Raw genomic sequence first — 14987 nt, forward strand, 5'->3', positions numbered from 1 at the left:
TTTTTAGGTATGTACACATACCAATCTTTGAGAAACTTCTCAAAATAACCTTATTGGGACAAGATTTTTCTTTCTTTTTTAACTTTTAAAAAAATTTATTTCAAAATATTAAAGGGGTACTTTGTTTCGGTTACATAGATTGTTTTCGTAATGCTTGAGTCCTAGCTATAGGTGTGCCCGTCACCCATATAGTGTTCATAGTATCTGGGACAAGATTTTTCTAAAACATGTATCTATTGGGTAAAATAAAAAATATGTATAAATGAGTTCAACAATATAGAATTTTAAATATAGGAGTGGGGGACCCTATTAAGAATCTGACTTTATTATAACCTCTATTCTAATGTCTAATGGTTACATGGTCAGGTTAATGTATCAGAGTATCTTTGGCGCTGATACTAAGAAAACTCCAAAAATTTTCTACCTGGAAGCAGTCAAAAATCCACAAATTATAAGTCCTTTCAAACCCTCATAATACTACGTTTTCAGTACTCTACATATAAAATTAGTCCTTGACTTATAGATAAGAGACATGGGGCAATAAATTGAGTGGGTTAACTCATGAAATTCTCAGTGTCCTGTACATGTACACAATCATAAGGAGAAAAGATGGATGGTCTTTTGCATCAATATTTTGGGACAGAAATTATTATTTTTATTTCTTCCTCTTCCCTCTCCTTTTCCTTGATTTTTGAAATGCTGTCGTTTCCTAGTTCTTCTGCATCCGTAAAGATCTTTCTCTTTCTCCTCTTGCTTACTAAACATGACCTTCACCAGAGTTTAATTCTCCAAGGACTTTTTCCTGGCTACACATTCTTGGGGCCATGCTCACTACTTTGATAATCAGCTCTTTTTTTGATGATAACAAAACTTCTAAGCTTTCTTCTCCAACCTAATACACAGCTCTATGTATCCAAAAGCCTACTTAACATTCCCTTTCAATAGTCCATAAACATCTCAAACTCAAATGTCTAAACCTACCTTCTTTCACCCCACATTACACCAGCCTCCATTCTTTCATAAAAGCAGGCTCCAAACCCTGGTGGGGTTTTTCATGCCTCTTCCATCTCCGTTATCCCATCAGACACCAAGTCTGCAGCTCTCATGCTGAAGACTCTCCTATCCATCCTTCCTTCCTGCTACCGAGTATAGCTCCTTAATATCATTGCCTGAACCATTTCAATAGCTTATTCATCTGTGTTCAATCCTTCCTTCACAGGAGCCACCACTAATTTTCCTAGAGCAATGTTGTGATCACATCACTTTCTCTGGTCAAAACCTTAAAAAATTCCTTAGTTTAATTTTCAAAGCTTTGAGCTCTCTTTCAAGCATTATTTTCACCACTTCTCTACTTTTCAGCTTCTTCATATTTAAAGAACATCACTACACAACACTTTGGAAATTGGGAAGACTAGCTACCTCCACATTGTTCACTTAAGAAACACACTCCCATCAGCAGCATTTCTCCTTATACCAAAAATCAGAAGGAAAGGGGAACACGACCACTAAGAGTGGGTATCAGAATCTCCAGGTGAGTTCTCCACAGTTAGAAATATACTCTTAGCACTTGCTGGAGATTCTGATACTACCACTCAGCTGGGGGGACAGGGGGGATTACTGTTTTGTGCAGTTAATTATTAGATGTTCCTAAAAAACTGGATATAGCCTTTGTTTATGGTCTTCCTCTATCTATAGCGCCCATGTCTTCCAATCTTCATCCATCACAATTCCACCTAGCTTTCAGGACTCACTTCGAACACAAGAACCTATCTACAACTTCCCCATATGACTCAGCCAGAAGTAATTTCCCTCCTTCCAATGCCTACAGCACTCTCGTGAAGTCTTAAGACATTTTTCACAAATCTCCTAGTGTTTGCAGCCCTTGTATGCATTGTGTCCATAACCTTTTCTTATACTGCTTTAGAAAGCAGCTGGTGTACCTTATTCACAGTTGCTTAGTCAGAGGGAACAAGGCAATGCCTTGAACATAATCTAAGCTCAAAAAACAGGAAACAGAACCAAAAGCATCACCTACTACTGAATAAAAGGAAGTAAGATCAAACTCCTGCTCAGGAACCCAGTCTCCATGCCAGCGTACCAGGGTAAGGCGACTCAGAAGACATCTGCTACTAATTAGCACATGACTTTGGCCAATCCCAACCTCTCTCTATTTCCTTATATATACTAATTAAGGAGTAGAATCAAATCATCTTTCTGGTCTTTTCAAAGTTCTAAACCATTATGAAATAATTTGATTCGTACTGAAAAAATACAGTAGTAGTGAAAAAAGAAATTTAGGAAATCTAAAAAGAAATCTGAAGAGATTCCCTGTCTGGCCCCAGTGACTTTTCATTAGAATTCCCTATAAAAATCTTCCTTCTTAAAGAACCTTATAATTCCTTACAAAGATCCCCATCCAGTCTAAGGAAACAAAACAAAGACAAAACCGGAGTCTAAATATTTGGCATGGCAAAGGCAGGTATAGGACATCAAAAAACAGCTTTGAAAAGACAAATGTAACTCATTACAGTGCTCTATATAAGCTGACACAATTCTCAGCTAAAGATTTAAGCAGCACTTCAAAAACTGACAGAAAAATAAGTGCCTGGAAGGCTAGCAAGTGATACTGTAACAGTACCTTGTAATGACGTGTAAAAATTGTGGGGTGAGCACCGCCTGCTGAGACTTCTCCGGATAGTGGTAGACTGACATTAATTCAACGGATTTGACAATCATGTAGAGATAGCCCACATGAGGTAAGGAGAAGAAACAAAAGAGACTCAGCAACTCTTTTTCCTGAGACAAACTTTTTCCATCAGAAGAACCTGCATGCAAAAAATGAAAGAAATAAATACCAGGAAACCAATAAAGGGAAAGAATCAATGCTACTTTCTGTTTGAAATATTTTACAACCAAAATTTTTTAAACAGTACTCTTCTGATTGACACTCTTCAAGGACACCCATTAATATCAGAAGTCCAACTCTGCACTTTCCACATTTTGCCCAAAGCCAAATGCTCAGTTTTTTTTCTCTCTCCTTTTCTTCCCACATCTGTGCTCTAGCCAAACAGAATTGCTCACTAATCTCCAAACACACATAATTTTACACCTTGCACATGTTAGTTCCTCCTATGTAGTATCTTACCAAAATCTCCATCTTCTAAACATTCTACTCATCCATTAGGGCCCAGCTCAAACACACATCACCATTTGTCTATTTAGTAAATATTCATCAGGTACCTACTAAGTGCTACTATTCTAAGTTCTAGGGACACAACAGTATATAAGACAAGGTAAGTGCTTTCATAGAGCCTTCCTTCCAGTGATGGGGATTGGAATGAGGAATGAACAAGTAAACTCCACAGTATGTGCATAAAGGAGATTTTAAACTAAGAGGTCAGGGAAGTCCTCTGTGGTAAGGTTACATTTCAGCTGTGAGTTGAATGACCTGAATGCACCTATCACACAAGATCTGAGGAAACACATTTCTCAGCACAGGAAGAGCAAATAACACATCTTAGGTAAGCGTATACTTGGCATACCTGAGGAAGAGAGAAAGGTCACTATGGATGGAGAATAGTAAGCAGGGTGACAGTCAGAAAAGATGAGCTCAGAGTTAGGGTCACATAGGCTATGGAATGGATTTGGGATTTTTATTCCAAATGCTATGGAAAGCTCACTGGATAAAGAGCTGACCCTCTAACATGGCCATGGGCCCTGTCTGGTCTCCAGCCTGTCTCACACCTCCCCTCCCTTGCTCCACTCTCCCCAGACTGGCTTCTCTCAGTTCCTCAAACATGACCGTCCCTCAGCAGCAACTTTTGCTGCTTCCTCTGCCTGGTATGCTCTCTTCCCCTCCCCTGTACCAACCGCTATTCCCGAGTCAGCCCAATTCACTCTTCACATCCTCTTCCTCAAGAAGCCTTCCCTGACCTCCAGATGAGGTCTGATGTCAGGGTCTTTTGTTATAGGCTCTTACACCGGGGTTCCTTTCCAACAGAGCACTCATTTCAGGGTAAAATTGTGATTTTGTGATTATTCGATTAATGTCTGCCTTCCCTTGCCAATTAGCTACATAAGTATAGGCACTTTGCTCACTGTTGGTTCCCCAGTATTCAGCACAATACTCAACATAGTAGGTAGTCGATAAATATTCAGTAAAGAATATTTGGAAAGAATATTTAGAAAGAAAGAAATAAAATGAAGGTAATAAAGACATTTAATTGGAATAATATTTATATATTTTTCTAGACAATATCTAAAGATGTTAAGCAGGCCAGGACTGAGTGCAGAACCTATTAGTAATTCTCAATCTTGGTGTCCATTAGACTCCTACAGAACTTTTGAAAAATACTGATGCCTAAGCCCCATAATTGACCAATTAAGTCAGAATATCCAGCATGTAGAACCTGGGCATCAGTATTTCTTAACAGCATCCAGGTAAGCCTGATGTGCAGCACTGATTGAAAACCACTACTCTAAATGAATTTCCATTCAGTCCACCTTTTCCTACCTTGCTCACAAGGCCACTGTAAGAAGCTTTGCCAGATACTCAGCTAGAATACAGACATACCTCAGTTCTACCAGAGCTCGGATTTCCCCTTTCTAGACCTAGAGACCATTTCAAAAAGGGAAAGCATTCTGTCTATCACACCCTCTCCATGACTTCTCCTGGCAGACATGACTTCCCTCTAGTGCTCACAGGTATTTGCTAAGGATCTTGTCCAGGGTCACAGGGAGACACAATGGAAGAACCAAGCCTATCAACCCACGTTGGTCTCCCTTCCTCAGCCAGAGCCTTTGTACCTTGCTGCATGGTCGCACTCCCGCACTGTCATACTTACCTGTTTGGTAAATAGGTAGCAGCTGGAGGGAATGTAGCCTGATGTCATCAGACAAGTCATAAGATGAAATATCAGGTGTAAAACGTCTGTGAGTTGAAAAAGACAGAGGGAGAAATGTAATTTCCATGTACTTTAACCAGGTACATATATATTAAGTGCTGGTAAATAAATAGCTCTCTAATACCTATACAGTAGGTGCTGGATATGGAAATACTTTAGTTTTTCATCAGCTAATCCTGTAGATTCCAGTGTAACAGATAATCCAGACTGTTCACTTTTTTTACCAAGAAGTTCCATGGGCTTTTGGCAGATAACAAAATCATCTGACTCAAGCTGTGAAATTTCATTACTGATACCTTGAAAAATAAAATTTAAGAGTTTAACAACTTTAAGTACTACTGTCTGCTTAAATGAAAACTAGATTTCACAATATCCTCACACCAATTAATCAGATATATAGTAATTTGATTTAGTTATATACACACACACATTTCATAGATTTAGAAGGCACTGTGGTTTTGAAAATCCTCACCACTTGCTCATTTATTCCCCACAACAACTGATAAAGTATCACAAGATAGGTATTATCATCCCCATTTTACACATGAGGAAATTGAAACACAGAGATGGTGTTGTTAACTTAATGGACTAGAAACTGCTTATCTATCTGTGACTGTTCCATTACTTCTGTTGACAAATACACACACGAATACAATTACAAGGTACAGCATAAGATCCGGACAGCCAGATCACAAACTCAAATCCCATGTAACAGGAATAACTAAATCTATAAAAATGTGGCTTGACACCATATATACTAGAGCCCTTCAGAAATTGCCAAAGGTAAAGGTTTTCTCTACACCTAAAACAAGAAAGCAAGTTAGATTCATCATTTACCTTCTTCTGTCTGTTTCATTGGATTGCGTGGATGGTGGTTAACTCTCTCTCCATTTTTAGGGTCTGACTCCAGTTTTAGGATTAAGACTTCTAAATCTGACATGACACCAACATAACCAACACAAAAAGAAATTTCGACAGGAGTGATATTATCTATGTGTATAATTAAAGAACGTTCAAAGTCCAATACTGAAAATTCCTCGTTGATGATCTGATACGTCAAATTAAATAAGACTAACTTATTTGTGCAGCCAACAAGAAGATCTCCTTTCACAGGGCAACAGGAAATGCACAAGGGGGCCTCAGAAAGTGGCATTTCAATAATAGACATCTGGTCTCTGAAGTTTTCGCTGAAGGGTGTCTCCACATTATGCCCAACCATTCGAATACACACTCGAGAATTCTCAGTCCTTTTATTTCTCCAGTTCACGTAAGCACGCAGAAACGTAGCTTTGTTTTTCTCTTCAATTGCTACCAAATAGTCTCCTGGGATGGAAATAAGATTACACTTAGAATTTGTAATCAGAAACACAACCACTTACCTTACTGTCATCAAATAGAACTATTAATGAATCCTAATGCCAATGGTTGAATTAAAGATTGAATAGCACAAAACCCTAAGTAACAAAATCCTAGTTGCATTTTTAACTGACCTTAGGCACTGAGATTCTGAAATACAATCTCTCCTCATCTCTCCATTTTAGTGTCTTAATTATCTATGTAACATAGAAAGTTCACATTTTATTCACGTTAACTCTTAAGTGTTCACTGTAGCTCTAAATCTATAGCTCCAACAAAGCTCTATTGACAGAGTTCAGCAATATTAGTGTGACCTTAAAATGAGGTATAAATTAAGGAACTCTGAGGTTAGCAGAACTTGTACTCTAACCTCTCTCCTTCCCACAAAAGTCACAACTCTGAGAAATAGAATAAAGCTGGAAATATTAAACCAAATATAAATCCAAGTAAATTTTTTCTTAATTGTTGATTGTGTGAACTTTCTTTTTTTGGGAGAGGGGGAGAGTTATTGTATAAGCTTTCTTAACTTATAAAAGTAACATGTATTAGTTGTGAGAAGTCAAATGGTAAAGTGGTAAAAAGAGGCAAAATTGAAAGCATAATGATCTCCCCCTTGCAGTCCTAGCCCTGAGGATCCAATGTTGACAGGCTGCCTGCTGTGGGCCCTTCAATGCCTTTCTCTCACATAAACATAGATCACAGAATGGTGTTCTAGTTTCTTGCTCTTCGGGTTTTTGTTTTGTTGTTTTTAACCAAAATGGAATCACACTAAATATATTTAACAATCTACTTTTTAAAAATTATCAATAAATCTTTCCCTCTAGGTTGATACATGGACATCTAATATCCTTTTCAATATCTGTAAAACATCTCATATATACATGTGCCATAATTTATTCAACAATTCCCCAGTTGATATACACTCAAGTATTTCCAGGTTTTTTGCCGCTATGTTTCACACTGTAATAAACAGGTCTATACCTATCTAGATTTATACCTCCTGGGGTGTTTGTTTTAATGGCAAAGATTCCCAAAAAAGAGAATGTTGGACCAAAGGTCAGGTGCATTTTAAAGTGTAATGAGTGTTGCCAGATTACTACCATAATTAGATAACAGCAATCTGTGTTGCCAGTGGCCCTGTGTGAACATACCTGTTTCCTCATATCCTTACTAGCGCTGGCTCTATCTGATCAAGAAAACATGGACTCCCATGGCTATTACACTTTACATTTCCCAGACCACTTACAAAGCTGGCCATCTTTTATTATTGTCCATTTTTTTTTTATTAGGTTGTTGATTTGTTTTTCTAATCAAGGAATCTCAGCTTTCTAGGGAAGAGGGATATTAACCCTTTGTTGGCCATGCACAATAAACAGGTTTTGGTAGTCTATCATTTGATTTTGACTTTGCATATGGCATCTTTTACCATACAATTTTTATGTCGTCAGATTTGTAATCTTTTCCTTCTTACAAAATCTGCAGTGGGCTGAATCCATGGTTGTGGAGCCCTACCATAGACTTACTGATTTTTAAAGTAAGTAAACTTTCCTTTTTATGTAGCAGGATCACAAACTTGGTCAACAATGTCAGATTATGGAGGAGATTGCATTCCCTTTGACAAAACTGACATAAGAAGACAAATATAATGTATGAGGCATCAAATATGTTTTAAGATTTTGGAAAAGTTGAGGGAAGATGGGGTTTGGGAGAATAGGCTAGGGCTGGTTTAGCACACTTGTGCTAAAGGACAGGCAACGAGAGCCATGAGGTCTTGTCCTCCTAGCCCCACCGTTCCCACACCCCATGAACAGTGTCCTGCACCAGAGCTTCCTACAAGTGCTCCGCCACCCAAACACTAGGTCTTTTGAGTGGGGAATTCTCAGGTCTCCCTTGTCTTCCCTTCACAAAAAGAGCCTAAATTTTCCCTTGTTGCTGCTGCTATGGGGCCCCATCCTTCAAATTTTCTGCCTACTTTTTTCCTAACAATCCCAAATTTTATGATAGTTTTCAGCTAATGAGAGATTTAACAACAACAATGAAACCCTGAAATATTTTCTGCTTGTGTAAAAGACCTACAAAACATTTTTTTTCCTTTATAAATACTTTCTTAAATTTTATTTTAATAGAGTTAGGGGGTACAAATGGTTTTTTGTTACATAGATGAACTGTATAGTATAGAAGTCTAGGCTTTTAGTTTATCCATCACCTGAATAGTGTACATTGTACTTGATAATTTTTCATCCTGCACCTTGAGTCTCCAACGTCCATTAAGTCTCTCTGTATGACCATGCATACCCATTGCTTAGCTCCCACTTATAGGTAAGAGCATGTGGTGTTTGGTTTTTTGTTTGCAAAGTGTTCATAGTAAATATAAGTGGCTGATTTAAGAATCCATTTTCTACAAGGGGAGATGAGCTACAGAGGAGGACACTGGGCATTGAGGGCGGGAATCCTCATGTTCCAGTTACTGTGAATGGGAGGAAGGGGCCAAAAGGGAAAAGCTGAGAAGTGGAAAACAATTTATCTGAATATCAGCATAGCCAGGAGTCAGCCCTATTTTGTGTTCAATTATGTGTGAGTCAGCCCTATTTTGTATTTAATTATGTGTAGATATTAAAGGAGCTGTACCCAGGGGCTAAAGTTCAAATCCTGAACTGAAAGTTACCCTGGAGCTATATATATCCATGACACTTACGCCATCCCACATGACTCCTGAGCTTCCTTTAAGGCAACCAAGTGGATTATAAAAACTTCTTTGTCCTGCTAGGCCTCACTGAGGTTACCATGTCTCCTGCAGCCAGTGTAGCTCTAGACTAGCGGTTCTGAATCCTGGCTAAAACATTTAACTCATCCCAATGCTGGCCTCAACCCAGGGAAACACACTATATCTCAGAGGGTGTGAGCCCAAAGCATGGGATTTTTTAAAGCTTCTCAGGTGATTCTTATGCACAGGCGGCGGCCATCTCTGGATCCCAGGAATCATCATTACCGACAGGCAAGAAATCTAGAAGTTTACAAATAATGCCTGCCACTTCAAATTCTAGAATAAATGTTCATTTGGAAGAATAGGGCAAATCACGTAAACATACTGTCTGTACTTGTCCCTCTTGTGTACACATATGCGCACACACTCACACACACACACACAAGTTGAAACTGGTGAATTTAACACTCAATAGAACTTGAAGGTGGCTATGCCTAATACCTATGCCTAAAAGGGGGTGGGGTGGGAAAATCTACCAATATTGTAAAAGGTATGACCATTAAAGATAGATTTCATAAGAAATACCAAAATCAGAGTCTCTGCAGTCCCCTGCTGATGATGTCATTAGGCAAAAAGAAAAAACAATGACAACAGAGTAAGTTGCTCAGAAAGATAAAGGTATCCAACATTTGATGGTATCTTTTTTTTTTCTTTTTTATAAATAATGGTGACAGTAATGGTAGGACTTTTTTTTCCTGTTTTTTGTTGTTGTTTTTAACGTAAGCATACCTTGGAGATATTGCAGGTTTGCTTCTAGACTATTGCAATAAAGAGAGTCACATTTTTTTGTTTCCCAGAGCATATAAAAGTTATGTTTACACTACACTGTAGTTTATTAAGTGTGTGATAGCATAATGTCTAAAAAAACAATGTATATACCTTAATTAAAAAATACTTCATTGCTAAAAAAATGCTAACAATCATCTGATCCTTCAGTGAGTCATAATCCTTTTGCTAGTGGAGGGTCTTGCCGTGTTGAAGGATGCTGACTGATAAGGGAGGTGGTTGCTGAAACTTGGGGTGGCTGTGGTAACTTTTTAAAATAAGACAACAATGAAGTTCACAGCATCAAATGACTCCTTTCACAAAAGATTTCTCAGTAGCATGCAATACTAATGATATCATTTTACCCATAATAGAACTTCTTTCAAAATGGGAGTCAATCCTCTCCAACCCTGCCACTGCTTTATCAACTAAATTTATGAAATATTCTAAATGCTTTGTTGTATTTCAACAATGTGCAAAACATCTTTCACTAGGCATAGAGCCATTCTCAAGAAATCACTTTCTTTGCTCATCCAAAAGATATGACTCCTCATCCATTCAAGTTTTATCATGAGTTTGCAGCAATTCAGTAACATCTTAAGGCTCCACTTCTAATTCTAGTTCTCTTGCTATTTCCACCACATCTGCAGTTATTTCCTCCACTGTAGTTTGGAACCCCTCAAAGTCACCCATGAGGGTTGAAATCAATTTCTTCCAAACTGTTCATGTTGATATTTTAACCTCCTCTCATGAATCACAAATGTTCTTAATGGCATCTAGAATGGTGAATCCTTCCCAGAAGGGTTACCAGATCCATCAGAGGAATCACTCTCTGTGGCAGTTATAGCCTTATGAAATGTATTTCTTATACAGTAAGACTTGAAAGTCAGATTTACTTTTTGATCCAAGGACTGCAGAATGGATGTTGGGTTAGCAAGCATAAAAACAACATTCATGATGCTGCCTCCACCTTGTAATCTACTACAGCCTATGTGCCATCCCTGGTCAGGGAACCAGTCCCTCTTGGTTTGATAACTGTGTGACTTTTGACTTTTTGGAGTACCCATTTGATATTTATCCTTTTCCCTTCTATGGACAGCTTTGATTTCCTGTCTTCTTCAATCTGTGGGGGGCACATGAGGCTTTTGGGCCTTTATGTATAGATAAGAAACTGAGACCCTAGAAAATATGGCTGGACAGAAATGTGGATTGTACTCCATCTATGGCTAGCAAAACTTTCTTTTCTTTGTACTGTCTTAGGTGTGGGTCCAGATCTTGTGAGGGCTGCTTTGCACCTCTTCAAAGATGCCTTTGTGTCCTTGGTGAAGTCATAACCTTGATGAAGGCTTACTAGTTTCACTTAGGAGGATAAATAAAAAAATTCAAAACCCAGAAATACTGGCTGTTTATCCTGGCTAAAATCTGATAACAAAAGATTTAAAAGGATTTTTTTAAAAAGAGCTCTATAGTCAAAAGTCGATTTAGGCCGGGCATGGTGGTTCATGCCTGTAATCCTAGCAATTTGGGAGGTTAAGGAAGGCAGATTGTTTGTGGCCAGGAGTTGGAGACCAGGTTGGACAATAGCAAGACCCTGTCTAAACAAAAAAAATAAACTAAATTAGCCAGGTATGGTGGTGTGCACCAGTAGTCCCAGCTACAGGGGAGGTTATCTAGCCAGGGCATAAGAGCAAGGAAGACCCTGTCTTCAAAAACAACAACAAAAAAATTCATTAATTCAATTCCTTGTACATCTTCATTAGAGCTCTTGGGTGACCAAGTACATTGTCATGAGCAGTAATATTTTGAAAGGAATCTTTTTTCCTGAGGTGTGCTATCATCCAGGCCTTGTTGTTCCATTTATATAGCACACGCAAAGGAGATATAGCATAATTTTTAAAAGCCCTAGAATTTTTGGAATGGTAAATGAGGATTGGCTTCCACTTAAAGTCACCAGCTACACTGACCCCTAACAAGAGAGTCAGCCTGTCCTTTGAAGCCAGGCATTGACTTCTCCCTAGCTAGGAAAGTCCTAGATGGCATCTTCTTCCAATAGAAGACTGTTTGGGCTACGATGAAAATCTGTTGTTTAGTGTAGCCACCTTTATCAATCTTAGCTAGATCTTCTGGATAACTTGTTGCAATTTCTACTTGTTGCTGCTTTGCCTTGTACTTTAATATTATGGAGACAACTTCTTTCCTTAATCCTCATGAACCAACCTCCCCTAGCTTTAAACTTTTCTTCGGCAGCTTTCTCCCCTCTCTCAGCCTTCACAGAACTGAACAGAGTCAGGGCGTGGCTCTGGATTAGACTTAGGTTTAAGGGAATGTTGTGCCTGGTTTAATCTTCTATCTGGACTCCTAAAACTTTTTCCATATCTGCAATAAGGCTGTTTTACTTTCTTATCATTCATGTCTTCACTGGAGTAGTACTTTCAATTTTAAGAAATTTTCCTTTTCACTCGCAACTTGGCTAAGTGTTTGGTGTAAGAGGACTAGCTTTATTCAGCCTCTTTCAGTTTTAGATATGCCTTCCTCACTAAGCTTAATCATTTCTAGCTTTCAAGATTTAAAATGAGAGACCTGCAATTCTTCCTTTCACTTGAACACTAAGAGGCCACTATAGGGTTAACTGGCCTAATTTCAAAATTTTTGTCTTGGGGGATGGGGAGGCCCCAGGAAAGAGAGAGAGAGATGGGAAACCACTAGTCAGTGGAGCAATCAGAACATACACAACATTTTAATGATTAAGTTCCTGGTCTTATATGGAGGTGGTTTGTGGCACCCCAAAACAATTGCAATACTAAATCAAAGATCATTGACCACAGAGCACCATAACAGACATAATAATAATGATGAAAAAGTTTGAAATATTGCAAGAATAAAATAAGTGACAGAGACATGAGGTGAGCAAATATTGCAAGAAAAATGGTGCTGATAAACTTGCTCAACACAAGGTTGCCACAAATCTTCAATTTGTAAAAGGACACGATTTACCTGCGAAGTGCAATAAAGCAAAGCACAATAGAACAAGGTATGCCTATATATATCTTTCCCTGACAAAATGACCAGTCAGATGCTATGGATGGTAGCCTCATAGTTTTTAATTGATTCACAAAATCCCAATGTCTGGAAATCATTGATCTTTTATAATAATTTGACTTACTTTTTTTTTTTTTTTAACAGAAACTGAGACCCAAAGATCACAATGAATCAGCTGCAGAGTAGGGAGTAGAGGCAGGTCTCCAATCCTCCAGGTTCAAGCTCTCCACTTCATTGTACCACAGCCACCAGCTTTTCCACCATAAATACTGCACTTTACACCTCTCTTATAAAGTACGAGTAAAAATTAAGTGTTTTAGGCAGTTAGAAGAATCCTATGGTGAATTCTTCCATAATCTGAAAAAGTATTTACCTTTAAATGTTGGCTTTTTCTAAAATAAAGATACACTCACACAATGCCCCGTTGGTGCTGCTTCAGGTTTCTAGTGAAAAAGAGTAGTGGCTGCTCCTACAGCTGTTTAAGGAGGGGGTAGAGGGAGGTCTAAGACCTGAGTTCTATTTATGTACATTTAAAAATCTGAGCTTTCAAAAACCAACCAGAAGTAGATGGAAGCATAGATCCATTTACTTGGTATGCCAGGTGTAGTGGCTCACACCTGTAATCCTAACACTTTGGGAGGCAAAGGCAGAAGGATGGTTTGAGGCTAGGGGTTCGAGACCAGCCTGAACGACACAGCGAGACTCTGTCTCTACAACAAATAGAAAAATCAAGCCAGCGTGGTCACAGGAGCCTAGAGTCGAAGCCATTCACTGCGGGGCTGAGGCAGGATGATCTGAGGCAGGATGATCGCTTGAGCACAGGAGTATGAGGCTGCAGTGAGCTATGATGACACCACATTCTAGCAAGATCTTGACTTACAACAACAACAAAATGCCATGAGTTGTTAAAGCTGCGAGTAGTTTGGGGTTCAGGATACAGTACTGTTCTCCCTATTCCTACTTTTAAAATATGTTTGATATTTTCTACACTAAAAGAGTTGTGTTTGGGTTTTTGTTTAAGTGTCTGGGATGAGTGGAACCCAGCCACAGGCCTTTCTGGCAAGGACCAAGATGAGAAGCAGCAGTCAGCATCCCGCCCCACCAGAAGCCGGCTCACACCTTTCGTTGCCCGGGACAACCGCACAGCTCAGCGCACCTTTAAGCAATCAGCGGCCAGACCCAGACCACTCGAGACCATTCGGCAAGTTCCAGGAAGCACAAAGTCCCTTCCCCACCTAGAGTGGCAGCCAGCACACTCGGTCCGCTAGGGAGGAGGCCCCAAGTGCCCCTTGGCCCTGCCGCCCCTCCCGCCTACTCACCCGCCTCGCTGTAGGCCAGGTGCAGCACCCGGCCCAGCGTGGAGAAGGCGCACCTCGGCTGGCACAGCTCCTGGCCCGCCACGGCGAACGCCTCCACCTTGCAGCCCGCCGCCACGAACAGCGCGTCCCGCCCCCCGCCGCAGAACCGCTCGGGCTCCAGCTTGCAGGGCACCACCTGCTGCGACCCAAACGGGTGCAGGTTGTACAGCTGCACCATCCCGGCGGCCGGCTGCGGGCCAGCCCAGCGGAGCCTGCCTGCCTCGCAGGGCATCCGGGGGTCCCGGCGCCTAACGCGGAGGACTTCCGCGAGCCAGCGGGCGGCGCCCGGTCACGTGAACGCCGGCCTGCCCCGCTTGCGGCTCCACTTCTTAAAGAGGCCGCCGCGGGGCGTGGTGGGCGGCGGGGGAGTGTTCGCACCGCCCGGCCCCGCCCCCAGAGCGCGGGGCTCCAAGCTCGGCGCGCTGCTGGTGCACCGGACGCTGAGTCCTTCCGTTTGACTTTTCACCTTACTGTCTGTTGCGGGCCAGGCAGGATGTTTCAGTCCTGAGTACGTTTTAACATTTGATCATCTGCTATCCTGTGCCATTATTTCGTACTTGCTTCGGGGGCATTACTCATGTCTTCCCCGTACCCTGTGAGCTTCTGGAGGATGGGCTGCAGAAACTAAAATGGGGTGCGCACGGCTCAACTCGGGGCTAAACACGCCGAAGAGTTGCTCAGAAATACTGGAAATTCTAGAATGGTTTAGTTGGGAAGAGCAACATCTTGAACATGCTTGACAAAAAGATACTTGTTGAATTAAAGAGTCAGTGGACATCATCTAGTAGGCGTTTGACAAAA

General features: G+C 40.4%; 1 protein-coding gene across 1 annotated transcript in view; it reads right to left on the reverse strand.

Annotated features, from left to right (window-relative positions):
* The window catches only part of HPS3 (HPS3 biogenesis of lysosomal organelles complex 2 subunit 1), a 39817-nt gene extending 25327 nt beyond the window's left edge, over window positions 1-14490 (reverse strand). The window contains exons 1-5 of the mRNA XM_012782835.3: window positions 14148-14490; window positions 5742-6227; window positions 5029-5200; window positions 4845-4930; window positions 2639-2825 (exon numbers count right to left, since the gene is read on the reverse strand). Coding sequence (XP_012638289.1) covers window positions 2639-2825; window positions 4845-4930; window positions 5029-5200; window positions 5742-6227; window positions 14148-14418 — 1202 coding nt within the window. The 5' untranslated portion in view covers window positions 14419-14490. The remainder of the gene's footprint in view (window positions 1-2638; window positions 2826-4844; window positions 4931-5028; window positions 5201-5741; window positions 6228-14147) is intronic.
* Window positions 14491-14987: the final 497 nt, after the last annotated feature.

The sequence above is a fragment of the Microcebus murinus genome, chromosome 1, assembly GCF_040939455.1.
Source record: "Microcebus murinus isolate Inina chromosome 1, M.murinus_Inina_mat1.0, whole genome shotgun sequence".
Taxonomy (NCBI): domain Eukaryota; kingdom Metazoa; phylum Chordata; class Mammalia; order Primates; family Cheirogaleidae; genus Microcebus; species Microcebus murinus.